Source organism: Heptranchias perlo, chromosome 21, assembly GCF_035084215.1.
Source record: "Heptranchias perlo isolate sHepPer1 chromosome 21, sHepPer1.hap1, whole genome shotgun sequence".
Classification (NCBI taxonomy): Eukaryota; Metazoa; Chordata; class Chondrichthyes; order Hexanchiformes; family Hexanchidae; genus Heptranchias; species Heptranchias perlo.
The window spans coordinates 12031946-12059814 of NC_090345.1; the positions used below are offsets into that span (position 1 = coordinate 12031946).

General features: G+C 43.9%; 1 protein-coding gene across 2 annotated transcripts in view; it reads left to right on the plus strand.

Moving 5' to 3' along the window:
• LOC137339976 (VPS10 domain-containing receptor SorCS1-like) overlaps positions 1-27869 on the plus strand; it is a 462228-nt gene that overhangs the window by 386609 nt on the left and 47750 nt on the right. For both annotated transcript variants that reach the window (XM_068002094.1, XM_068002095.1), the window contains exons 16-18: positions 10355-10468; positions 13175-13346; positions 25605-25791. In XM_068002094.1, the coding sequence (XP_067858195.1) occupies positions 10355-10468; positions 13175-13346; positions 25605-25791 (473 nt within the window). The remainder of the gene's footprint in view (positions 1-10354; positions 10469-13174; positions 13347-25604; positions 25792-27869) is intronic.

The following is a 27869-nucleotide window of genomic DNA, read 5'->3' on the forward strand; positions in this document are numbered from 1 at the left end:
TAATGTTGCCAAGAAGAGTAATAAGTCTGGGGACTGGGAGAGTTTTAGAAACCAACAAAGGACGACCAAAAAATTGATAAAAAGGGAGAAAATAGAATATGAAAGTAAACTAGCAAGAAATATAAAAACGGATTGTGAGAGCTTCTATCAGTATGTAAAAAGGAAGAGAGTAACAAAAGTAAACGTTGGTCCCTTCGAGGCTGAGACAGGAGAAATTATAATAGGGAATCAGGAAATGGCAGATGCTTTAAACAAATATTTTGTATCTATCTTCACAGTAGAAAACACTAAAAGCATACCAAAAATAATGGGGAACCAAGGGGCTAATGAGAGTGAGGAACTTAAAACAATTAATATCAATAGAGTAAAAGTACTGGACAAACTAATGGGACTAAAAGCCGACAAATCCCCTGGACCTGATGGCCTACATCCTAGGGTTCTAAAAGAGGTGGCTACAGAGATATTGGATGCATTGGTTATGATCTTCCAAAATTCTCCAGATTCTGGAACGGTCCCAGTGAACTAGAAGGTAGCAAATGTTACCCCACTAGTCAAGGAGGGAAGGAGAGAGAAAACAGGGAACTACAGGCCAGTTAGCCTGACATCGGTCATCAGGAAAATGCTGGAATCCATTATTAAGGAAGTGGTAACAGGGCACTTAGAAAATCATAACATGATTAGGCAGAGTCAACATGGTTTTATGAAAGGGAAATCATGTTTGACAAATTTATTAGAGTTTTTTGAGGATGTAACTAGCATGGTAGATAAAGAGGAGCCAGTGGATATAATATATTTGGATTTTCAAAAGGCATTTGATAAGATACCACATAAAAGATTGTTACACAAGGTAAGGGCTCATGGGATTGGAGATAATATATTAGCATGGATAGAGGATTGGTTAAAGGACAGAAAACAGAGAGTAGGGATAAACGGGTAATTCTCAGGATGGCAGGTGTAACTAGCGGGGTACTGCAAGGATTGGTGCTTGGGCCTCGGCTATTTACAATCTATATTAATGACTTAGATGAAGGGACCGAGTGTAATGTATCCAAGTTTGCTGACAGTACAAAGCTAGGTAGGAAAGTAAGCTGTGAGGAGGACACAGAGAGTTTGCAAAGAGGTATAGACAGATTAAGTGAGTGGGCAAGAAGGTGGCAGATGGAGTATAGTGTGGGGAAGTGTGAGTTTACTCACTTTGGTAGGAAGAATAGAAAAACTGAATATTTTTTAAATGGTGGAATGGTGGAAAAGTATTAAGTTTTGGTGTTCAGAAAGACTTGGGTGTCCTCGTACAAGAAACACAAAAAGTTAGCATGCAGGTACAGCAGGCAATTAGGAAAGCAAATGGCATGTTGGCCTTTATTGCAACGGGGTTGGAGTAAAGCCCATGGACTATGGATAGCAACATGGATACAGAATTGGCTAAGGAACAGGAAACAGAGTTTAGTGGTGAACGGTTGTTTTTTTGGACTGGATAGAGGTGTACAGTGGTGTTCCCCAGGACTCAGTGCTGGGATCACTGCTTTTCTTGATCTATATTAATGATTTGGACTTGGGTGTACAGGGCACAATTTCAAAATTTGCAGATGACACAAAACTTGGAAGGATAGTGAACAATGAGGAGGATAGTGATAGACTTCAAGAGGACATAGACAGGCTGGTGGAATGGGTGGAGACATGGCAGATGAAATTCAATGCAGACAAGTTTGAAGTGATACATTTTGGCAGGAAGAATGAGGAGAGGCGATATAAACTAAATGGTACAATTCTAAAAAGGGTACAGGAACAGAGAGATCTGGGGGTATATGTGCACAAATCGTTGAAGGTGGCAGGACAGGTTGAGAAAGCGGATACTTCTGGTAGCGAGTTCCACATTCTAACCACTCTCTGGGTAAAGAAGTTTCTCCTGAATTCCCTATTGGATTTATTAGTGACTATCTTATATTTATGGCTCCTAGTTCTGGTCTCCCTGCAAGTAGAATCATCTTTTCTACGTCTACCCTATCAATCCCTTTCATAATCTTAAAGACCTCTATCAGTTAACCCCTCAGTTTTTTCGATGAACAATTCTTATTTAGCAGAGAAAAACTAAGGCTTGCTCTTCTGTATCAATCCAAAAAGTTCATGGGGTAAGATTTCTATTGTTTGCTATTCATAGCAAAATTGTAAACCTGTTCTTGATACCCACTTTTACAGTTTCACTGTAAATAACACAAACCTTACATCTTCCTCCTGTATGCCCTACTGACAGGATCACAAACTACACTTCTCTTGTACTCAAACTCTCTTCCAACCATGTAGCTGTCATGAACTCTAACCCCTTCTGCAGAAGTTCTGATGTGGAGTTAGCCATCATCCAGCACTATAAAAGCTTCCAACACAGAAGGAGGCCATTTCGCCCATTGTGTCTGTTATACCTATCAGGAAAGATTGAGCAGGCTGGGGCTCTTTTCTCTAGAAAAGAGAAGACTGTGGGGTGACCTGATAGAGGTCTTTAAGATTATGAAAGGGTTTGATAGGGTAGACGTAGAGAAGATGTTTCCACTTGCAGAGGAGACCAGAACTAGGGACCATAAATATGAGATAGTCACTAATAAATCCAATAGGGAATTCAGGAGAAACTTACTTACCCAGAGAGTGGTTAGAACTCGCTACCACAAGGCATAGATGAGGTGATTAGAATAGATGTATTTAAGGGGAAGCTAGATCAACACATGACGGAGAAAGAAATTGAAGGATATGCTGATAGGGTTCGATGAAGTAGGGAGGGAGGAGGCTCGTCTGAAGCATAAACACCGACATGGTCCAGATGGGCCGAATGTCCTGTTTCTGTGCTGTCCATTCTATGTAATTCTATGTAAATTTAAAACTGATCCAGCTGTCTCACCGAAAGCCCAGTATCGTCCTCTGCGCCAGCCTCTCGAGCCAGGGCTGTTGAAGCATGCACTAGGCCATGGGAGAGCACCGAACTCCACTTTAGCTCCCAGCACAAATTCTCCAGGTCTTTCTGTTCCCTTAGCAACCAACAGGGCCGCTTCCATGAAACACCTGCCCCGTTTTTGCTTTAGAACGGTAACAATTTTGCTCTACTATTTTAAAAATAAGAAGATGTTGCCAAACTACGAAATACTATGCTGCCAGACATTTTAAAAACTATACTGAAGAGCTCCAGCAACAGTTGTCAGATATTTACTTATACTGTGTAAGGCACAGTGGCAAGACAACCTCTCAACAGTCCCAGTAAATTAAAGCAGCCACCTTTTCTGTCTGCGACTGTTATCCATTTTGTATTATTAAAGAATGGGACTGCATCCAAATAGATCCCAAGTTCTTTTTTAAAAAAGACATAGGGGTAAATTTTCATCTGGCTTTTAAGTATTGCCTGGGTAGGGAGCAGAGACGCAATTTAGAGTGGACGATGGCATGCTTGTAACATTGCCTGCCTAATTTTATTTTCATTAATATGGAATTGATAGAATGATCCTTTTTTCCTCTCTACTCTTCAGCCAAGCAATGTTTCACGTCCAAGTCTACCGTACAATCTCTGCAGTTATCAAGCAGACCTTGGTTGAGTAACAACATCAGAATGGAGTAGACCGCACTCCAAAGCATATCTTAAATGGGAAGTCACAATGTAGAAAGGCACAAGTCCAAGAAGCATGGCAAAGGGGCAATAAATGAATAAAGAAACGCCAAAGCAGGAGAGGGGACCGTGTTACTTCACATTGGCCTTTTGTTCTGGAGGGACAGGGTTTGGCCAACAGTTGCAAATAATTGGTGGCATATCCAAAGACAGAACGATGCCAGGGAAACAGCTTCAAAAAAGTGGAGGAGAAATGCTCAAGAGTTTGTCTTCTTTTGATTGGCCTGTAGGACCTCTTTCAACATACCGGCCTGTCAGTCACATGGAATTTATATTCAGGCGAGGACAGTTTCTCAATCCCTTTGTGCTCGTTAAGGTGAGGCATGTCAGTCTTTCCATTTCAAGCACCCATTGTGTCAACATCAAGCACTCCCGGATCAGGCACGGCACAGCCAGATGAAGAGGAAAGTTATCCCTCTTCAGCCCCAAACAATGTAGAAGAGCACCCCCGACTGCACCAGTTTAACATTTTTCCCATTCCATCCTTAAGCCTGTCTGAGTGGCATCACCAATTAGTACCCAGTTTAGTGCTGTTACGAACTGGATTGAGACTGCCTAAATACATTTCACATAGGGCCGTTACAGCCAGAGGAGATTTCCATCCCATCAGTCCACGTTCGATTGGCACTCGGACCTGAGAAGTGAAAGGCTAATGTTTAAGCCAATGCACCACCCAGTTGCCCGAGCCAAACAGTTTCGATGGAGCGGCTTAAAAAACAAGTCGACATACTGACAAGGATGAATTGAGTTGTGTAAAAATTTATTGGAATGTCTTTTAAAAGGGACATTGAAGCTGCCAGTTATCTGGCGGGACTCCAGACAGCACTGTGTCTAGACTTTTAACCTGACCACCTAACAAATTTGTTTACAGGAGATCGGTGGAAGACGCATTTAAAAACTGTCTGGAATTTGATTATTTGGCTAATAAGGTCAAGCTGGAGCTAAGCTAACTGGAGTGGCACAGCTAGCGTTTAAATACAATATCTGTCTTTGACATTTAAACCGTCCCTTTACAATACTGGAGTTGGATCACTTCAAATCCCACGGGAGGTTAAATTGGATAAACCCCAAAAACAGGCATGGGGACCGGGGTACGCTAAAATGTTGGAATCCATTATTAAGGAAGTGGTAACAGAGCAGTTAGAACATCATAATATGATTAGGCAGAGTCAACATTGTTTTATGAAAGGGAAATCGTGTCTAACAAATTTATCAGAGTTTTTTGAGGATGTAACTAGCAGGGTTAGATAAAGGGGAACCAATGGATGTAGTGTATTTGGATTTTCAAAAGGCACTCGCTAAGGTGCCTGACATAAAAGGTTGTTAGGCAAGATAAGGGCTCATGGGGTTGTGGGTAACATATTAGCATGGATAAAGGATTGGTTAAAGGACAGAAAACAGAGAATAGGAATAAACGGGTCATTTTCAGGTTGGCAGGCCGTAACTAGTGGGGTGCCACAAGGATCAGTGCTTGGGCCTCAGCTATTTAAAATCTATATTAATGACTTGGATGAAGGGGCTGAGTGTAATGTATCCAAATTTGCTGACGATACAAAGCTAGGTGGGAAAGTAAGCTGTGAGGAGGATGCAAAGAGTTTGCAAAGAGATATAGACAGGTTAAGTGAGTGGGCAAGAAGGTGGAAGATGTGGGGAAATGTGAGGTTATTCACTTTGGTAGGAAGAATAGAAAAACAGAATATTTTTTAAATGGTGAGAAACTATTAAATGTTGGTGTCCTGGTACAAGAAACACAAAAAGTTAGCATGCAAATATAGCAAGCAATTAGGAAAGCAAATGGCATGTTGGCCTTTATTGCAAGGGGATTGGAGTACAAGAGTAAGGAAGTCTTACTGCAATTGTACAGGGCTTTGGTGAGACCTCACTTGGAGTACTGTGTCCAGTTTTGGTCTCTTTATCTAAGGAAGGATATACTTGCCTCAGAGGCGGTACAACAAAGGTTCACCAGATTGATTCCATAGGATGAGAGGGTTGACCTATGAGGAAAGGTTGAGTAGAATGGGCCTATACGCTTTGGAATTTAGAAGAATGAGAGGTGATCTCATTGAAACATATAAGATTCTGAGGGGGCTTGACAGGGTGGAGGCTGAGAGGTTGTTTCCCCTGGCTGGAGAGTCTAGAACTAGAGGGCATAGTCACAGGATAAGGGGTCGGCCATTTAAGACTGATATAAGGAGGCATTTCTTCACTCAGAGGGTTATGAATCTTTGGTATTCTGTACCCTAGAGGGATGTGGATGCTGAGTCGTTGAGTATATTCAAGGCTGAGATCGATAAATTTTTGGACCCAAGGGGAATCAAGGGATCGGGCAGGAAAGTGGAGTTGAGTTTGAAGATCAGCCACGATCTGATTGAATGGTGAAGCAGGTTCGAGGGGCCCTATGGCCTACTCATGCTCCTATTTCTTATGTTCTTCTGTACCTGCGCTGTTCATTGGCTGCATACATCAGCAGGGGGCCCAATATCACGAATGGCTAGCGCTATTTAAAGGCAGCCTGCACCTCTTAAAGGGGAGGTGCATTGCCGCTGGCAGTCCTTTGTGAACTGAATCTGTGCTGTATTATATTGAAGAATGGTTGAACATGCGAGAGAGCGTGCACCAAGGTTTTCTGATAATGCACTGGAGTCCTTGGTGCAAGAGGTGGAAAGAAGGAGAAACATCCTGTATCCTCAGGGGGGCAGGAGGCCCTCCAGACATATGCTCGGGAGGCAGTGGGGGCTAAATGGCAGGAGTATAGCACCAAGAACATGGATGCAGTGCAGGAAGAAGTTCAGTGATCCGACATGAGTTGTCAAGGTGAGAGAGTTCAAACTTCAAATGGCATATCCTATCAACTGGATCACTAGCCTCATCCACTGCTCAATTCACTACACCCACATCACAACCTACCAACAATCTCAATCAATCAATACTCGACTCTTCATTTCATATGGTTTACCTCATCCTCACACACTTAGCACTGTTGCAAGCCACACACCCACAACTCACAGCTCACACGCACTGGCAGCCATTCAACCATGACAGCCACATCATCCAAGCATATTGCAAGACACACTTCCCTCTTTTTTGCAGGAGAAGGTGGCGCGTAACAGGAGGTAGAACTGGGGGAGGACAAGCTTGCCTACACATGGAGGAGCTGGTGCTGGCCATCATGGGAAGGGCCATCGCTGAGGCCATGGCCACTGGCGGTGCTGGAGGAATCGATGATGAGGGTCTCTGCATACCTAATCTTCCTCTCTTCCCATTTCTCCCTCATCCCACAACCTTTTCTGACTCACAAGCTGCAGATGGTGTCAGCACACACTTCTTACTTTCTCCTCTCCCCTCACCACAACCCAACCCTTGTCCCTTTCTCATTTCAGATACCCAAGAACTGGAACCTTCCCAGTCAGAGGATAGAGAGGAAGAAGACAGTGATGATGAAGAGACATCGTCACTCGATCTTACACTCGCAGCCACCAGCCCAGAGACTGACACTGTGCATACTTTAGAGGATGGGATAGAGGAGGAGTCTGCACGCAGTGGGACACTGGGCACAAGGGCACTGGAGCCAGGGCGCTGGAGGGCGACGTCGCTCACTAGTTCTGCTGCAGAGAAGTCAGATGAGGACTTCGATGGGCCAGACTACAGAAGAAGGCTGATGGGCATACCACAACCAAATGCTTGGTGCACTGGAATGCCAGCCAGAAAGCCTGTGCTCAATGGCAAGGGGCATGGAGGAGTCCAACTCTAACTTGGCACACGGGTTTGCGCAGAGCTTGGAACCCATCCCTTCCTACATGGAACCGGTGGCCGCCTCCATCAGCACACCTGTGGAACCCACCATGGTACAGCGTCTGATGACCAATGTCACAGCTGCCATTGCAGCACAAACATCTGTCATCAAAGGTCTGACTGCTGCATTGGAATTTCAGATTACTGCCATTGTGGCTCTGGGTATCACTGTTGAAAGGAGCTTCCAGGGCGTCACAGCAGTCCAGCAATCTGTTCTCCAACAGATCACCAGGATTGCTGAGGCACCGCCCTGGTAGAGTGGCAGTGGCTGCATGGAAGAGGAACATGCTGTCCTATCTCAGGATGACAGCATTCCTGCTCCCACATCGCCAATCAGCCTGCTGGCCCAGACTGCTGCAGCCCAGGCTGAGATGGTGCAGTGTGAAGCCGGGGCCTCCCGGCCCAGAGCTGCTCGAGGCCGTCCTCCAAGGTCATCCACAGTCTGCTCAAGTGAAGGTCAGTAGCCTTCCACCTCCCATGCTGCAGCCGCTGGGGAAGTAACTCATAGGAGCACTAGGAAAGGTAAAGGCACACAGAAGACAGGCACTAAGGGAATGCACAAGGGTGAAGAGTTTCATTTTGTATTCATTATTTAATGAGTGAATTGGTAAATGTGGAATGGAATTTGCATTTGGTGGTGGTTTTTATTTCTGCGGAGGAACCGATATGTGTTGTCAGAAAAAGGATGATGTGATGGTCAGTGATAGAGGGAAGAGAAGGAGTGTGGGACTCTTGGTGAATGGGGAGGTTACTGGTATTGTTCATGAATAATCTGATCACGTCGAGCCCTGGCAGAAAGGACCTATCTACATTGTAGCCTCCCTCCCTCTTTCTCTTCCTCCTCCTCCTCCTCGTGCTCGTGCTCCTCAGCTTCTCGCCAGATACACCGTGGCAAGAGCCATCCCCTCATAATGGCGAGGTTGTGCAGCATGCAGCATACCACCACAAATCTCGATACCCACTCAGCTGAGTACTGCAGGGCTCCTCCAGAGCTTGAGGACACCGAGGGTATGCTCTATAATGTTCCTTGTGGGTGCATAGCTCTCATTGTAGGTCTGCTGTGCACGCAGTTTCCTGACCAGAGTCATGAGCCATGTCGTGAAGGGATAAACCTTTGTCACCCAGTGGCCAGCCTTTGACTTGCTGTGCTGGTTCAAATACAGGTGGAAAGGAGGACTGCTGCAGAATGAAAGAATCATGACCGCTGCCTAAAAACCGGGCGCTACTCGACCCAATTTAACCCCCATCATCTTTTTTACCCAACTTTTTCAAATGTCTTCAGCCTGTAAGTTTGAAAGCATCCGCTGTTAGATTCCTGTCTCACTTGGCTGATTCGATCTTATCTGTGCACTTTCAAGAGTTATCCTGCCTTTAGAATGTTCCACTAGTCTCCACAGTAAAAATTTTCTGCCTCTTGGAAGGATCCCTTGCTTTGGTTTCAGCATCTGGAGCCCAGTTCAACTATAAATAAATAAGACGCTGAGCAACATTACAGGAAACAGTGGTCAGGAAAGTCTCCAAAACGCCCGGTGCAAGTAGCTGAGGTGTAGTAATTATTCGGAGGTTCTGTGTTTCTCTGGCTTTCTTCCCCTTTTGCAAACTCTTCCTCTCCCACTAGTGGATTCTTGTAAAATGCTGAACTGTGTAGAATCTAATAGACATCTTCCATAGTAAAGAGCTCCATGATTTTAGGATATCTGCTCAGCACCTTGAAACAATGCCCTTGGTTGGTCATTGAGTGTGTCGATGATCAATCAACATGCTCAGGTAAAAGGTTAATCCTAACTTGGAGAAAACTGAGCAGATGGCGTTACACATTTCTGATTCGACTGACTGATTTAATCTCAGTACACTTCCTCAAGTCCACGGATTGACTCTTTAAACAGGGGCTCTTAATAGAATTATTTTTTTTAAACAATCGTTTTGAAGAATAGACTTGAATGTGTGGCATTATCCAAGAAAATATAATACATTGATATCATCAGTGAGTAGGGAGGAAAATTTAATAGCAACCGAAAAGAAAAGGAACAAAAAAAAATCACAAAACCCACCAGCAGAATTTCAAACTGCATATTCCAATTTTTTAAAATTAAAAACTAATATTTTTGTCATATTTTTGTTGCTGAAGGTGAAGGGCATTGATGCAGTAGAACGGAAGAGTATTAATTTCCTTCACTCAGTGGCAATGTTAAGCCCTCACAGTGCGTGGCCTGCCGCAGTGCTCTTGTGTCCGCTCCCCCCAACCCCATTCTCAGTGCAAGGCCCTGCCAGGGGCTGGGCTGGGCTGTGCCAGCAGGACACCCAGGCCAGTGTACTGTAGATATGTATGGCACCTGGAGCTGGCCCCTGAGGAATGTTGTCCCTCTTGTCTTTACATAAAATTTACAGCTCAAAAACAAGCCATATGCCAGTGTTTATGCTCCACACGAGTCTCCTCCCACCTTACTTCATCTAACCCTATCAGCATATCCTTTTGTTCTTTCTCCCTCATGTACTTATCCAGCCTCCCCTTAAATGCATCTATGCTGTTTGCCTTAACTACTGTTCCACATTCTAACTACTCTCTGGGTAAAGAAGTTTCTCCTGAATTCCTTATTGGATTTATTAGTGACTATCTTATATTTATGATCCCTAGCTTTGGATTCCCCCACAAGTGGAAACATCTTCTCTACATCTACGCTATCGAACCCTTTCTTAATTTTGAAGGCTTCTACAAGGTCACCCCTCAGCTTTCTCTTTTCTGGAGAAAAGAGTCCCAGCCTGTTCAGTCTTTCCTGATAGTTGTTTTCTTTTAGAGTATAACGTTGCTGGATTTTAGAAAAAAAATATATTTGAGATGATGTTGCTTCATTATGATTTTAGTGTTACAGCTTTTCCTCTTCCTGTCTCTCTCTCCATCTCCTTTTCATAACGGAACAGTGATTACGGATATGAGCGTCACTCTGATGGGAGGTGCTTACCGGCCTTTTGGTACAATCCGTCTTTTATGACAAAGGAATGCAGCATGGGACAGAGCTACCTCAACAGCACAGGGTGAGTATGCTGCTGTGACACTTAATTTCTGTGGTTGTACCTCCCCGTGTAACTGTGAATGATTAGACCATTTCAAGCATGTTTATGGAGATCCAGGCCATTACTGTCCTCCATTAGAGACTGCAGGAAATAAAAGACAGGCCACTCCGTTCTTCCAAAGTGCTGTGAGATTAGTTGAAGGTGCTGTTTGACGTTTGATTAGGTCAGCGTTCATTGGTATCGATTTGCATTTCTATTCCTAGGGCTGGGTTTAAATGACATTTGAAATCAGAACCTCTGTGGGTGACCTTTGACAGATCCTAGCTTAGTCTTTAGACAGATTTTGTGTTACAAACTACTCCATCTCAGGTAGGGTTGGGAGGAAGGGAGGAAAAGTTATCCCACTCCTACAATGCCTCCTCTTGGCCAATACAGAGCAATATTTACAGTAGCTACAGATAGAAAAGCCCACAGATGAGGTTGTCCAACCTCCCAATTGAAGGAGAATGACATGAAAGTTAGAGAAATGGAAATGGAGAAGAAACTTCTCCATTGTTTCTTCCAACGATCTCTCCTCTTCTGCTGAAGAATTCATTGGTAGAATTCTCGCCTGCACACACGGGGACCCGGGTTTGATTCCCGGCCAATACAGGATTGACTTCTGCCGGGCTACAGTTCCACGGACACCAGAAGCCTTGCAGTACCTCGTCCAAGTGACCAGTCTTCATGTATGGGCCTAGATACTAGATTTTCCTCTACTATTTGGTCCAAAGTTAGCTGGGATAGCAGAGGAAAAGGGGCAAAAGTTGGGTGGTGAGGCCTACCATCGCCTCACCACCATAACCTTAGTTTCTCTCGTGCCGGAGCGGCCAATGGCCGCTCCTTCCCTGCACATCCAAGCAAATGTCAGTGGAGGGAGTGGAAAGGGAGGGTATGGGGCCCCAGATTCTCCCCCACTTCACCACCATCTCACCCTCTTCTCTCCGCTCCTCAGTGCCAGCAGATGAAGCCTGGCGGTGGTTCGTGGGGCAGCAACGCGAATGCCCCCCCCCATCCCAAGTCTCCTGATGGAGGGTGGGGGCCCTGTAGCGGCCCTCCTCTCCCTTTATTTCAACCCCCAGCATTTACCCGCCGAAGGCTTCGGTCTCGGCCGAGGCCTTCAGTGGGAGACCAGTTGTGGTCTTGGGGGCTCTTCTGCTCCTTTAATGCAGCTCTCCATCACTTCAGGTGATGCAGCAATGACCAGGAGCCCACCATGAATGCCTAATGACCACCCCGTCAGGTGTTGTGGCCTGAGTGTTGGCAAGCTATTCCATCATGGAGGACATTGAGACCAAGACAGATCCCATGTCCACAGACACACACACTTTCTGGCAGGAGTACTGGCTGGTGATCAGGAATGGGAACCCTGGCTGTGCTTCTTCCCCCTCCCGAGCACAGGAATGCTGAGGCCAAAACAACATTTTTTTTATTCCATTAAGCTCTTCGCTCACACAATGGGGTTGGTCACTGGGTAGACATGTCCCGCGTTTGTAGAATGCCACACAGGCAGAAAACGGTGTGTGCACAATTCAGGAATAGCAGGGACTCTGTGAAACTAAACAGAATCCTTTACTAAGCTGGAAGCTCTTTGCTGAAACCTGTTAATTAGTTCTGTGGGAGGGAGTGAAGGGGACATGCATTAAAATTAGTCACGATGCAGGAGAAGGCCGTATGAAGAGCATATCATTCCCTATTTGTCAACAACAGAAAACACAATAAAGACAGATTGCTTACACTCCACGAGAGTTCACGTACAAATGCAGGAAATGAATAAACACATGTTATGATGAGAACAGTTAGATTGATTTTAGCTCATTATAATAGATTCCTCTTCATCTTTATTCCTATTTTAAAATGCCTTGTGCTAAAAAATCCCAATAGGCCTTTCTACAGAGAACAGTTAGATTATCCCTCTTTAATCTTCATCACTGCTGCCTTCTAGTTTCAGTGCTGTTATCCTCCAGGCAGCATCCAAGGGCATCGAGCCATTGATGCTGCTCTCTACTGGTTGAAAGGAGAGTTATTTCACTTTCCTGACATTTTCCACTCTGTCATCTACCTCAGAGACAAAAGCAATTCCTTTCCACAAGCCTCTTGAGTAGAAGGCTGGTTTAGAACCGCAAAAGCATCCAGGGAGACTAGTCAGTCAAGACAAGCATTTGATCCCAGGTTGCCAGTGTGGAATCAGCCCCAGGTTCCCAGCATGTGGGGTCAATCCAAATTGCTGCCTTGGGTTATAACTCCAAGCTCCCAAGCATTGGAGTCAACTCCAGATTTCCAGCATTGGTGTCAACGTCAAGTTCCCAGCATGTGCTCATCTCCATGGGTTCCTGGCATGCAGCCAACCTTCGATTGTCCAATATGGGAGGAGATGATCACATAGAATGTACAGCACAGAAACAGGCCACTCGGCCCAACAGGTCAATGCCACTGTTTATGCGCCACACGAGTCTCCTCCCATCTCTCTTCAGCATAATTTTCTATTCCTTTCTCCCTCATATGTTCATCTAGTCCAACTCTCCACCGCTACAGCTACTGTATGAATTATGTTTTTTTTAGATAATTATTCAGGCCGTCAACCACCACAATGAAGTATTCACATCTTTGCTGTAGACACAAGACTTCAGCGAAGCAGTGGCAATGTTAAAACTGTTTTTTTAATTCAATGTTTTTAAATTTATACAGTTACAGAAAGGTTGGCTCCAATAACTGCACTGATGGTGTCAGAGAACAGTATACAGCCAAACAGCATCAGTGCTCCAGCAAGGCCCCGCGGGGCTTACATCTCGTCACCAGCAATGGCCGACTGGCCACCGAGTCAGGACAGAACATCACCTTCATCGTGCATCTAGAGGAGGTGAGCTTTCCGACGGGATTGTTACCTTGGTACTTTCAATCATTTCCTCTGGTGGGAGAGTCCAGAACAAGGGGGGCATAACCTTAATATTAGAGCTAGGCCATACAGGGGTGATGTCAGAAAGCACTTCTTCACACAAAGGGTGGTGGAAATCTGGAACTCTCTCCCCCACCCCCACCCCCCCCCCAACCCTGTAAAAAGCTGTTGAGGCTGGAGGTCAATTGAAAATTTTAAAACTGAAATTGATCGATTTTTGTTAGGCAAGGGTCTTAAAGGTTCTGGAACCAAGGCGGATAGATGGAGTTAAGATACAGATCAGCCATGATCTAATTGAATGGCAGATCAGGCTCAAGGGGCTGAATGGCCTCCTCCTGTTCCTGTGTTTGTTCCTATTTTCTAACTGTTGGTCTGAGGCAAATTGTGAAATGGCAATAGCCAGTGATTAAAGTAGAATTTAACAGGGATACTTCACCTTCCCTGATCTTTGACCTCAGCCTTTCTCATCAGTCTTTTTTCATGCAAGTGAAAACTTTATTCTCCTAGTAGCAGCCAATATTCTTATTTCTTGGCAGGGAGTTTTAAAACAAAAAATAGAATCCTCTGTTTTCTTTTAAATACCTTAAAGGCAAATAGGTGCTTCAATCCCTGGCCTTCGGCATCTACAGCTTTCAATCCTTTACCTCTGAGGGATGTATTTCTATATATTGTTTATACATAACTCCATCTTCAGTTTTGCTGCTAAAACCATCCCACAAGTGTAAATGGGCAGATAGGTTATTTTGACATCCCCTCTCCCCTGCAACCTCTACCGCTGTGAAGGACGAGTTTAGCAATGTCACCTCCAAGTCACATATCATCCTGACGTGGACATGCCTTGCCATTCCTTCATTGCCACTTGGCCTGTACCCTGGAACTCAGTACTTAACACCGTCCTGGGAGCACCATCACCAGAGGTACTGCAGCAGTTCAAGGAGAAGGCCCACCAACACCTACCCAGCACAACTAGACATGGGCAATAAGTGCAGCCTCGCCAACATCACCCACATCTGCCGAACAAAGGATTAAAAAAAAGATCGGGCAGCGAGTGAACCATGTTATATTATGAAACCCCTTCAGTCGAACACTATTCTCTGATATAGAGCAAAAATATAACCGGTTTATAACCGAAGCACACAACCACTCCAGCCTATTTTTGATGAAAGTCTTACCTTATGGTGGCGAGTTAGACCTCATTTGTATCAATGCACACTTAGACCAAAGCAGAATTCCTGACTTTCCGCTCCTGTGGCAGGTGCCGAGACCTGACAGGCAAAGCTTCCCAGAACGCTGCTGCCACTCTTGTTCAACAGACATTTCAACAACAACAACAAACTTGATTTATATAGCGCCTTTAACGTAGTAAAACGTCCCAAGGCGCTTCACAGGAGCGTTATCAGACAAAATTTAACAGCGAGCCACATAAAGAGATATTGGTCAAAGAGGTAGGTTTTAAGGAGTGTCTTAAAGGAGGAGAGAGAAGCGGAGAGGTTTAGGGCCTAGACAGCTGAAGGCACGGCCGCCAGTGGTGGGGCGATGGAAACCGGGGATGCGCAATAGGCCAGGATCAGAGGAGTGCGGAGTTCTTGGAGGGTTTTAGAGCTGGAGGAGGTTACAGAGATAGGGAGGGATTTGAACAACACTGGTTTTACCCATCCCCCCGCCCCCCCGCCCAATTTTACTCTCAATTAAAGTCACTATAGGGTAGGATGTAAAAGCGGTGTTCCACCCGATCCCATGGGTTTCCTGCCCAACGAGTTAGGTTAAAATAACCGCCTATGAAGCAGGAAACAACCCCCTGTAGCACACTGGTGAGACTGCCACTCAAACAACGGAAAAGAGGCCATTCAGAAATGTAAACGCCAACACCTCGTTTGATTTCAAACCTGGCGAGGTTTTGTGCATAACATTGTGATGTTTAAAGGCCCGGGGTGGCCTTTGAGAAAATGGTTGCCATTGTGAATTTTTCTCCCACCTGGATAGGCCTCACATTCACACCCACGCCCCAGAATTACAGACAATGGAGTAACGCAAGCAGAAAACACAGAGAATCATTCACAATAATGAATTAGATAGAAGAGTGAGTAATGTAATAATTTAGTTCCCTGATGCACAGTCTGCCCTTTCATTGCAGTAATTGGAGCAGAAAATTTGAGTGATGCATTGATAGGAAGAGACAGCAGGTAAGTTGCCATCAGCCTACTAAATGGCTGCAACTCCGAGCTGAATATTTTACTGGTTTTTCGCCAATTCAGGGATCCTTTATTTGAGCCAATGAACATCTGAATGGGAGCCAGAATTATAAAATGGGCCTCGATATCCAGGCACACTCCGAGCATTTTTATTCCGTAAAAATGTGAGCTGGAATCGTGCAAATACTTGTACACACACACTCACACGCACAATAACTGCTTCCTGAGGAGTTACTGCTCTCTGGGGAAGATATTTGAGTCTAAAGCCAGAGTCTATTTAGTTATATGTTTTCCTATTTGTTGCTTTAAGCTCTGCAGTATTGGTACGACAACCCATAATTGCAGGGCTGGTTCTGGCAGTCAGCTAATCTGAACACGTTCTGCCCGTCAGGGACTGCAAAATTTAGCTTCACCAACCCAAAGACCCAAATGTTCATCGCTATTTATTCCCCATCACCCTCTCCTTTCCCTGAAGGCGGTAACTCAATCAGGGTACTGTTCCCTACAAATAGCAGCTCCCCACTACTTTTCTCAACCGGTCGTTCCTTGTGTGAACGCTGTGAATTTCGACAATCACTCGTGAAAAACGTCCTATGGCGATATTTCAAAGGGACTCGGGAAGGTATTAAAAGGGAAGAATATAAAATGATTCAGGGGAAGGGCAGGCAAAATGGAATTCGAGTGGGTGGCACCAGTTGAAGGGCTAACACTGGTACACACACGGGTGTGTCATATGACTTCCTTTTGTGCTTCTTTCTTTGATTCTATCGTGCTGGGAAGAGGGGGTGTTGGGGTCACAGACAAGCTAGGTGTGGTTCTCCCCTGACATTCACATGGGCATTTTTCAGTTGAGGCTACTGGATACTGACTGAAGCAGGAACGTTAGGTTTAATTTTTTTCCTTTCCTACCCTGCGGACACTCAAGGTCCAAGATGAGATCAGCTAACCCAAAACCGACCCGAGACTTAGCCTGGGACTGTTCTGGTCTGTGTGATTCAGTGCTTTTATTCATTGAGCCATCCAGGAGCCCATCCATTTAATCCTGACGAGGTATTGGAGCAGGATTGTTTTATTTTTGACAGTAGCTTCTGTCATGGTCAATGCCAGCGGCCACTGTGTAATTAAGATGCAACGATATCAGCACTGAAGGATTAACAATTGTGATGTAATCACGACAGATCAGTTACTGAGAAATAAGTGCACTGCATGTATTTTACAGGAACATCAAGTGAACAGCAGGGAGTTTTACTGTATCATCTGAATACTGAGGTCTATTATATCCTTGAAACACAACCCAATCTGTGGTGCATTATAAAATCGTGGAGTTCCTGAAGGCAGTTTTATTCCATTTTGTTAATCTACTTTTTGCTCATGGCTGCCATCATGGCATGTAATGATAGATAACAGGAATCTACAGTTGGACTTCCCACCAAGAACTGAATTACTGTTGTGATTTCAACTGCAGTGACATTGGTTTTACTTCATTTCATATTACAGGTGGAATAGTATCTATTACAAAACAAATTATTTTGGGGTAGGTAATCTCCCTATTTTCTCCTCGGGCAAGACTTTGCCCCAAAGCTGCAATCATTCCTTTCTCATTCCTCCTATCCCCTAAGTATGCCATTCTATACCTATTCCCCTTTTCCCTCTGACCTCATTGTGTTGAAATCAAGTTAATCATAGTCTCCTACTCTAACTATAGTTGGGTGCAGTATTCTCGTGGTTATGGCATTGTAGAGGACATGCATTCAAATCCAACCATGGCAAGTTGTGACGTTGCATTCAATAAATCTAGTCATCTGGCACCAGGAAAAATGAAAGCTTCTGGATTGTTGTAAAAACCCAACTGATTCACTAATATCCCTCAGGGAAGGTAACCTGCCATCCCTATGTGAATACATGTGACTGTGGTCCCACACCATGTGGCTTATGCTTAATGCACTCAGGACAACTAGGGAAGCATGATAAATACTACCTAGCTAGTGCCACCCACATCCAAGAAGAAAAGATCTCAAATCTCAGAAAGCCCTTACCTCCCCCCATTCAAAAGCCTTTAAAACCCAATCTTGATACTACCTAACCACTGCTTCTAGATTTATCTTGCTTTCTCTCCTACCCTTTTTAGCCATGGTGGCATGTCATGTGCCATGAGCTTATGGCCCTCACCTATGTTTTTTTTTCAATTCAAAGCAAACCTATCGCATTTCAAAGTTGTTTGGAGTAAAGTGCTGTACCTTTGACACCAGCTGGCAGGAGTCATGAGCAGTGCAGCATTTCCTACTGCTGTGTGAGGTTTCTAGACTTCAAAATGCAGAAAGAGTTATGAAACATGATGTTTGCCACCATGCTCGCTGGGTGCATCATGCTGGAAATGTCATTGCTCCTTGAGGGACAATTGCACCAAGCAACATGGGATGTCCACAAGCCAGCAGCCTGCCTTGTTCAAAGAAATCTAATTACAAACAGGAGACTCTCACAAGGGCTGGACCCCTGTTGATGGTTAATATTTTTTTTTAAATGGAGCCTGAAACAGTAATAGGAAAGAAACCCACACTCCATGAACCATTTTGCTGTGAGGCAAGCTGGTTTGTTTTTTTATATATAATATAAAATATCCGGAGCTGAAGATAAAGCAGAGCCCTGCAGGTGAATCGCTAGACCTGTAATCTGCTCCTTTAGGGTCTCATCTTGGCACATCTCAGTTTAATTCAATCTACATACTTAAATCCTGCAACTGAGATAATCAAACAATATATCTTCTAATGTGTAACTGGCTTTTGAATAGGGTTCCAATAATGTCATTGAAATGTGTTGGAACTGTTCCTGAATTTGGAGGAGCAGTGGATGGTAGAAATTGTGAAAACAATGCATTGACTACAGTGCAAGCAGGATATCTAACTCAAAGCACATACTGCATTTAAATCACCTTTCTGTACAGAGCATTAGAAAATTCAAGGGCCAGTAAAGGTGCACTCGATCCATTGAAACTTCCAGCCATATTTTAAATGCCCCTAATGTTCTTGCCTCTACTATTCCGCTGACAGATTTTTCTAAGCATGTACCATTCCCTCAGCAAAGAAATTCTTCCAATATCTGTTTTAAAACTACTTCAGACCAATTTCCATTTATGTCTCCTGGTTCTAATTTCCTGGCTCAATTTATAGTAATTGTCTGGGTTTATTCCAATTAGGTGTATCTACGTAAAAGTCTTGCCTTAGCATTTGCCCACAACACTTGAGACATTATACTTCAAAGTATTTTTTCCCTGAGACTTGTTAAGGAGCTACAAGGTCCCTCTGGGATTTGAATATTTCGGTCACTTCCCAAACAGGACATGGATGAACTGAGGCCTTAAAGGGGCCCCACCAAAAACATGTTTAAATATTTACGGGGCACTGTACACGCTCCACCCATTTGTACCTCGAAGTTGGAATCGGGGACCTTTCTGCATCATGCATATTACACGTAGCCTCTCGCCTGAAACAGGCAGCTGCACTGGCCACTCATCTCAGGACTCTGCCCAAGATGGCGGCGGCTGGCGCACCAGCATAAATGGGATGGTAAGTAACCCAAAACCATTTTTCGGGTTGCAACTGTCCCGCTTATGCTGGGTGGAATGAACTAAAATCAGCCTTATTCTTTCATTGCTCATGTAGGAGCACCTTCAGCAACGACAAAAAACTACTGAGGCAAGGGGTTAAATAACAGCAGAAAGCAGTGTTACCAAGACAGATGACACGAAACTTGGAAATGTAATAAACAATGTGGAAGATAGCAACAGACTTCAGAAGGACATAGACAGCCAGGTGAAATCGGCAGACTCACAGCAGATGAAATTTAACGCAGAGAAGTGATACATTTTGGCAGGAAGAATGAGGAGAGGCAATATAAACTAAATGGTACAATTCTAAAGAGGGTGCAGGAGCAGAGAGACCTGGGGGTGTATGTACACAAATCTTTGAAGGTGGCAGGACAAGTTGAGAAGGCTGTTAAAAAAGCATACGGGATCCTGGGCTTTATCAATAGAGGCATAGAGTGCAAAAGCAAGGAAGTTATGTTAAACCTTTATAAAACACTGGTTAGGTCTCAGCTGGAGTATTGTGTTCAATTCTGGGCACCACACTTTAAGAAGGATGTCAAGGCTTAAGAGAGGGTGCAGAAGAGATTTACTAGAATGGTACCACGGATAAGGGAGTTCAGTTATGTGGAGAGACTGGAGAAGCTGGGGTCAGGTGTTGTCACATGCCGTGATCAAGAATGACTCATCTTGCCCGTAGTGCTTGCCAATTACATTGTATTTGGACAGAACTGTTATGTTGCATAGCCTCTCGTCCATTCAACTTTATCCAACCTTATCTGCCTGGCCGTAGTCTGATAAAACCCTGCATGGTTCAGGTACGGTCTCGGCACATTCCCACGAGGGAGAAAGGTAGGGCAACTAAAGCCAGAGCTCCCTGGATGACAAAAGAGATAGTGAGTAGGATGAAACGGAAAAAAGGCGCTTATGACAGATGTCAGGTTGATAACACAAGTGAGAACCAGCTAGAATATAGAAAGTGCAGATGGGAAGTGAAAAAGGAAATAAGAGGGGCAAAGGGAGAGTGAGAATAGACTGGCGGCCAACATAAAAGGGAATCCAAAAGTCTTCTACAGGCATTTAAACAGTAAACGGGTAGTAAGAGGAGGGGTGGGGCCGATTAGGGGCCATAAAGGAGATCTGCTCATGGAGGCAGAGGGGATGGCTGAGGTACTAAATGAGTACTTTGCATCTGTCTTTATCAAGGAAGAAGATGCTGCCAGAGTCTCAGTAAAGGAAGATGTAGTTGAGATACTGGATGGGCTAAAAATTGATATAGAGAAGGTACTAGAAAGGCTGGCTGTACTTAAAGTAGATAAGTCACCCGTTCCGGATGGGATGCATCCTAGGTTGCTGAGGGAAGTAAGGGTGGAAATTGCAGAGGCACTGGCTATAATCTTCCAAACATCCATAGATACGGGGGGTGGTGCCAGAGGACTAGGGTATTGCAAATGTTACACCATTGCTCAAAAAAGGGTGTAAGGATAAACCCAGCAACTACACGCCAGTCAGTTTCACCTCAGTGATGGGGAAACTTTTAGAAACAATAACCCAGGGCAGAATTAGCAGTGTGGATTGATTACGGAAAGCCAGCACGGATTTGTTAAAGGCAAATTGCGTTTAACTAACTTGATAGAGTTTTTTGATGCGGTAACAGAGAGGATAGATGAGGGCAATGCAGTTCATGTGGTGTATATGGATTTTCAAAAGGTGTTTGATAAAATGCCGCATGGTAGGCTTAGCATCAAGATTGTAGCCCTTAGAATAAAGGGGACGGTAACAACATGGATACAGAATTGGCTAAGGGATAGGAAACAGAGCGTAGTGGTGAACGGTTGTTTTTCGGACTGGAGTGGGGTGTACACTGGTGTTCCCCAGGGGTCTGTGCTGGGACCGCTGCTTTTCTTGATATATATTAATGACTTGGACCTGGGTGTACAGGGCACAATTTCAAAATTTGCAGATGGCACAAAACTTGGAAGGGTAGTAAACAATGAGGAGGATGGTGATAGATTTCAAGAGAATATAGACAGGCTGGTGGTACGGGTGGGCACGTGGCAGATGAAATTTAACACAGAAAAATGTGAAGTGATACATTTTGGTAGGAAGAACAAGGAGAGACAATAGAAACTAGAGGGCACCATTCTAAAAGGGGTACAGGAACAGAGAGATCTGGGGGTATATGTGCACAAATCGTTGAAGGTGGCAGGGCAGGTTGAGAAAGCGGTTAAAAAAGCATACGTGATCCTGGGCTTTATAAATAGAGGCATAGAGGACAAAAGCATGGAAGTCATGATGAACGTTTATAAAACACTTGTTCGGCCACAACTGGAGTATTGTGTCCAGTTCTGGGCATCGCACTTTAGGAAAGATGTGAAGGCCTTAGAGAGGGTGCAGGAGAGATTTACTAGAATGATTCCAGGGATGAGGGGCTTTAGTTACGTGGACAGACTGGAGAAATTGGGGTTGTTCGCCTTGGAACAGAAACGGTTGCGAGGAGATTTGATAGAGGTATTCAAAATCATGAAGGATCTAGACAGAGTAGATAGAGAGAAACTGTTCCCATTGGCGGAAGGGTCAAGAACCAGAGGACATAGATTTAAGATGATTGGCAAAAGAACCAAAGGTGACATGAGGAAAAACGTTTTTATACAGCGAGTGGTTAGGATCTGGAATGCCCTGCCCAGGGGGCGGGGGGGTGGGTGGTGGAGGCAGATTCAATCATGGCCTTCAAAAGGGGAGTGGATAAATACTTGAAAGGAAAAAATTTGCAGTGTTACGGGGATAGGGTAGGGGAGTGGGACTAGCTGGATCGCTCTTGCATAGAGCCAGCGCGGACTCAATGGGCCAAATGGCCTCCTTCCGTGCTGTAACCTTTCTATGATTCCATGATTTCCCTTCTTGGCCCTGGGTTTTTTCTCTTTTTTTGCCTCTCCCAGGAGATTACAAGGCTGCAGAGGTGCGGGGGAGGGAAGAAGTGTCTAGTCATGATGGTCCAGCCAACATGATGTGGGGCAAGTTTGATGGATCAGCTGGCCTTTACCTGCCCGTCAGTTTCGTACGTTCATATGTAGTAACATCCACATTTTTGAATGTGGTTTGGTAATGAATAGATGATTTAATATTTACCATCCTACTGTCTTCACATCAACCTGTTCCACTACTATTGAAAACTGGTACCTGCTTAAACTATCACGGAGTTGATGTATATTACCAGCTTACTTATAAACCAGCGTACCATCGAGCAATACCATGGGAAATCCACTAGTCGTTTAAAAAGGTCCCAACTAGTCCAACCAACCATTGGTGAATTTTTAATAAATGTTGCTTTGTGCGGGTTACAATTACGCAACCTGTGAGGTTGCCGACAATCTGACCAATTTCACCTCAGAACTCGACTGCAAAACTTGTGTCAATGCTTTACAGACTGTGCAATGTAACTGACCTGTTGTCAATGCTGATTTTTAAGGGCTGTGTTCACTGGCACAGTCTTGTTACCATGTTTGTCAGTTGTCTGACAATATCGGAGCTTTCATTTTTGCCAATCTTGAGTGTTGTCAATGAGCTCAGTGACAGCTGAATGGACGATTTAGAAAATGAACAAGAGTTGGTTATTGGTGCAAGACTTGTATTGAGTCAATGAAAAACAGATTCTATTCCCAGTTCTGTGTAAGGTTCTAAAACCTGGAGGCAAGAAAAATGTCAACGCCTTTTACGCTTCCAATTTTCACATATAGTCGTCTGTTCTGAATAAAAATAGTGTGATTGCAATTAGTTTGCAATCTCTGAATCCAGCAATCTTTAGAGAATTTTGGTTGTGGAACGAATTAGAACATTCTTTCACCTCCAGACTTGTTGGGACGAAAGCTCTTCTCCCAGGCCGCTGTGAGGGTCCTCAATGAAAGGAGTTAGAGACAAGACTCCCAGTACCCAATGGACTCGAGAAACAATCACTTGACAAAATTGCCACTATATTTGCAGTCGCAGTCAGAGAACCATAAGGATGGCTGATGTCGGAGATGAAAATGTCACATCGGTACAGCCTGAGGAGATTTTCTGAAGCTAGCACAGATTAGAGGATTTAAGAGCATCTGACCCAGGAGTGCTAGATATTGCCAGTGAGTGCCCTAAATAGAAAAGTGTTCCTCTCCTTAGCACTGACATGCTGCATCTTGAATACAAAACATTCAAACAATGAAACTAATTCTTTCAAATGTTCATTTTATAATTGAAGCAAATTAAGGATAATGGAAATTCAAGTTCGAAAAATTGAAATGTGACAATTTAGTCTCTATCTTTCCCAAACTTCAAATACAAATTTTAAAGGGAATAGGCTCTTAATTTGAATCTGTTTAAATGATATTGTTAATTTAAAGGCTAGTTGAAACTTGAAGGGTGAAACAAAAATTACGATCACATTGCTTTGATTCAAATCAACTGTGTAATTGCACCACTGAGACGGCAGTGCGGTGATGTGTGGCCAGCCCCATCGTTTCATTATTTAACTATTAGAATGGCAGTGCAAAAACAAACCAAAAAGCAACTTTTGTACGCAAACACAAAGCTGCTGAAAAAGCATGCCTGCAACTTGTGAGTAAATGTTGGGGTTGTGGGATGATCTTTGTAAGCGATATTGAGGTAAGGGGAGACCTTCCATCACCATGAGCTGACTGTGCATATTTCCCCTCTCTTCTTTCCAACCAATTTACTTCTCCTGCTCCATATCTACTTCCTCCTCCCCACCTACTTTTCCTTCCTCCTCGACCCTCCACCTTCTTTCCCCTTTCTCTTCCATCTCTTTCTTCTCACCCCCTTCTTAGCTTCTCCAACTCCAATGCTCCTCAAACCTTTTCCTTCTCCTCCTCCTCCTCACTCCATTCTCTGCCATTCCTTTTCCCCTCTCTCACATGACTGCGCTAAGCTGCTGGCTACCCCTCAGATTCAAGCCACCAGTGTAGCCTGTTGACTGCTCACCTGATTTATAATTCGTGGTTTATAATACATCATTTATATGCCAAGAGTCAGCACTTTCTTGCCAGATAAGAGCGTTACCTGTCGCACTGTCTGGTGTTGATTTATGCAGGTGTCACTGTTTGAGATAACATGTTTATCTGGTCGTGCTTGATGCATACATGGATAGCATAAAGCTATTGTTTATGTAATTACACTTAAAAACAGAAAAGTTTGAGTGAAACTTTTGGAGAGAAAGTGCGCAGATTTTGTTTTCACATGGTTTATTTTGTCTTTCTCTGCCCTTTTCTCTTCCTCCTCATCTGATTTATACTGAGGTACATTCCGCAGATGCCTGGTACCCTCCCAGACATGTAGAAGCTCTTCAAGTACAAGCCTTCATATTGAAGTCCAATAGGGTGTTCAATCATGTGAGGGTGGCTTCACAGCCAAGCCGGAGACTCTCCTAACCAAACATCCACACACATGCCAATGGAAAGGGATCACAAGCAACAACCTTGGCCAGTTTTCTCCTCCCTATTCCAGTGATGCTGAGATTGCATGTAGCGCCAATACTGGAACCCTGCTGGAGATCCACTAACTCAGGGATAGGGATCAAATCTGGGCCCTTCTGGTCGTAAGGCTCAGTGCTGCAGAAGACGAAGTATTCAACACGCCCCCCCCAACTTCCCCAAATCTTTGAGGAACTTCCATATTTTAGTTCCAATGCTAAATTTCAAAAGTAACTCATTGGGTATGAAGTTCTTTGTAACATTTCTAAGAGATATGATGAAGCACTATATAAACATAAGTCATTCTTTATCTCCTCCTTGGCCTTTAAGACTATCCTCAAAGGCTACCCCTTTGACCGTGCTATTGGCTACTCCACCCCCATAATTTCAATCTCTCATCTCACATCAGGTCTCTGATCACTATCCTCCACCCCTGTAAAGTGCCTTTGGATATTTTGTTATGTGAAACGTGCTCTGAAATTGCATTTTATTTAACTGGAAAGTTTAATGTTACTTTCAAAAGCTGCAGTTAACTTCAAAAGAACCAATAAAAAATTGGACACAGTTAAAACTGGGATCTTCATTGTGCAGTTGTTATTAAATTGAAGAAACCTACAAGATTTTTTTCAGTGATAATATGTCAAAGTAGAACTGCATAGATGCATTGAAGGGGAAGCTAGATAAGTACATGAGGGAGAAAATAATAGAAGGATATGTTGGTAGGGTGAGATGAAGGAAGGTGGGAGCTTTGTGTGGAGGATAAACACCAGCATAGACCTGATGGACCGAATGGCCTGTTTCTGTGCTGTAAATTCTATGTAATTCTATGTTTAATTTACACTTTTGATGATGGGGATGGGATTTACAAGTTTGCCCTTTTTAGCATGAAACAAAGTATCTTCTGCTGTAATTATACAATATTGTACTTATCTGCTGCTTTTCAACCTGTATTGAACAGTCTGCTAACCCGCCTATTGCATTAATACAGGGAGATGTTCCGAGGACCAGTTTACGGATGGACTTTGGAGACGGTACTGCAGTGATGTATGCTAATCTCAGCTCGGTCGAAGGAGGGATCAAGCACATCTACAAGCACGGCGGCATCTATCGTGTCATTGCACAAGCAGAGAACAGTCTGGGATCCACCCGGGCCATCCTGTTCCTACATGTAACTTGTAGGTCAATATTGTAAAGATAGAAATGTGAAATAGAAACAGAAAATGCTAGAAATACACAGTAACATCAACATATTGTATAAAGACTGGAGTAGACTAATTGGGCCAAATGGCCTGTTTCTGTGCTGTGGATTCTACGTAACTTCAGAGCTCACCCCACACATCCCACTACTTTTCCTTCCATTCCGGATCCTGACTGACTTTGCCCTTTTCTTTTTCCAATGCTTTACCAAAATGGCTAAGACGATCTTTGTAACATTATAGAGTAAGGCACTTTACATCTCTCTCCAGCAAGTCTAGCTGTAGGCTACTAAACCCGTGAGCTGCCTCTTTGTGTAAGTAGTTCGAACATATTTTGAACTTGAGATTTGCATGTTGTCCTTTCCCATCCCAAAACTCAAAGCTGTCTTCGGTCTTTCTGACGCTGACTGACTTGTGTATCTCCAGCATTTTCTGGGGAGTTTTTTTGGATTATTAATACAAACTTTTAATTTGTGGAATTATGGAATTACATTGCTGTAGCTATGACATATGAGGAGGAAAAAAGCATGGCTGCAATATACACCAGAATAGCAATAACGCAGTAATACGTTGAAGTACAATTTCATACCATTTAGACACCTGAGGAAAGATCGAGTTCAGTTCGTTACTGTAGCTCATCCATTCTGAGGCGTTGAGGATGGAGGAACCAATCTGAATGTTCACCACATTTTTACCTAGGATCTGCAAGGTCAGAGCAACCATTTGCGGAGCAGACACTGTAAATACTCTGCAGCTTCCAGAGCATTACCTCTCCGTCCAAAAAAGGAATAATCCCCGACTAAAGATCTCCACCCTGAACATTGAGCTGTCTTTTCTCTTTCCAGATGCTGACAAACCTGCTGTACATTTCCAACATTTTCTGCTCTAGTTTCAGTGATCCTAATTTCTCCCATTAATACTAAATTGGATTTATTCCTTTCTTTCCTGTGTTTTAGGCCAGTTGATTGTGAGGGGCTGGAGGAGCTTTTGAACAAATATTCCTTCAGTGTGAGTTATCTTATGAGACGCTGGAGGGCAAAATCTTAACCCTTTGAGTAACTGCAACAGCATTTTGCTCTAAGATAAAGAAAATAAGTTCATGACTTACTTTCATTTAAATATGCATTTGACATTCGTCCTTTAACGATACTGCCCGCTGGTGCAGTGTACCATTGTGCTTGGAGGGCACATACTGTTACATCCAAGAATATGGGTTCAGGCTCAAAAATACTTACATTGGTGAGCTCCTAACCTCAAGCAGAGTGGAGGGATTTTTTGACAGGGAGGGAAAGAAAATCGAGCACATCCTCAAGGCTGAAAGCAGTCTGGGCAGACAACATAGGAATGGCTGGGTGAAAAAAGACCAAGGTCCATCTAGTTCACCTTCCACCATCCTGATAGTCGCATGATACAACGATAATGGAGTTGCTGACTAATCATGGCAATCAATCTCTGTCAATTCGTCTGCAACAGACCCAGACAAGAGACTCAGACAAGAGGCAAGGAAAACCCCCAGCGATCGAAAGCTTTGGGAACCATAGGTCCAAAGTCACCTGTTCCTCCCAAGCGTGCTACAGTTACCATAGGAAAGGTCTCAAATCACTCATATACTGTATCCCAAAATATTATTTTTTGAAAGAAACCTAACTAATTTGCATTTAAATGAATCAACGCTATCTGCTTCCTCCAGAGAACTGGGAGTAGGTGTTGTATTTTAGACTTTTTTGGTTTATTTTCTTATCGTCATCTTGATGCTGGTGAGTAGAACCTTTGTTCTAAATACAGGTACCCAGTGCTAGTGTCGAGCATTCTCAGGTTAGTTATCGTACTGCCAGATCAAAGTTTGGTCAACTTGCTACAGCCAGGCATCCAGTGAACAGAGATGCAGAGGAATAAGGAGCAGCAAGTCTGCAGAGGGCCGCAGGTGAAGGATAGGTGAACTGCAAATTGCCCCACAGCTGTACTATGATCACCACGAACCTACTTAATAGAGCTTGGGGGAAGTATTTGGACTAATGTGCTGCATCTACCTCCATGGCGAGCAAGGGAAGGACACT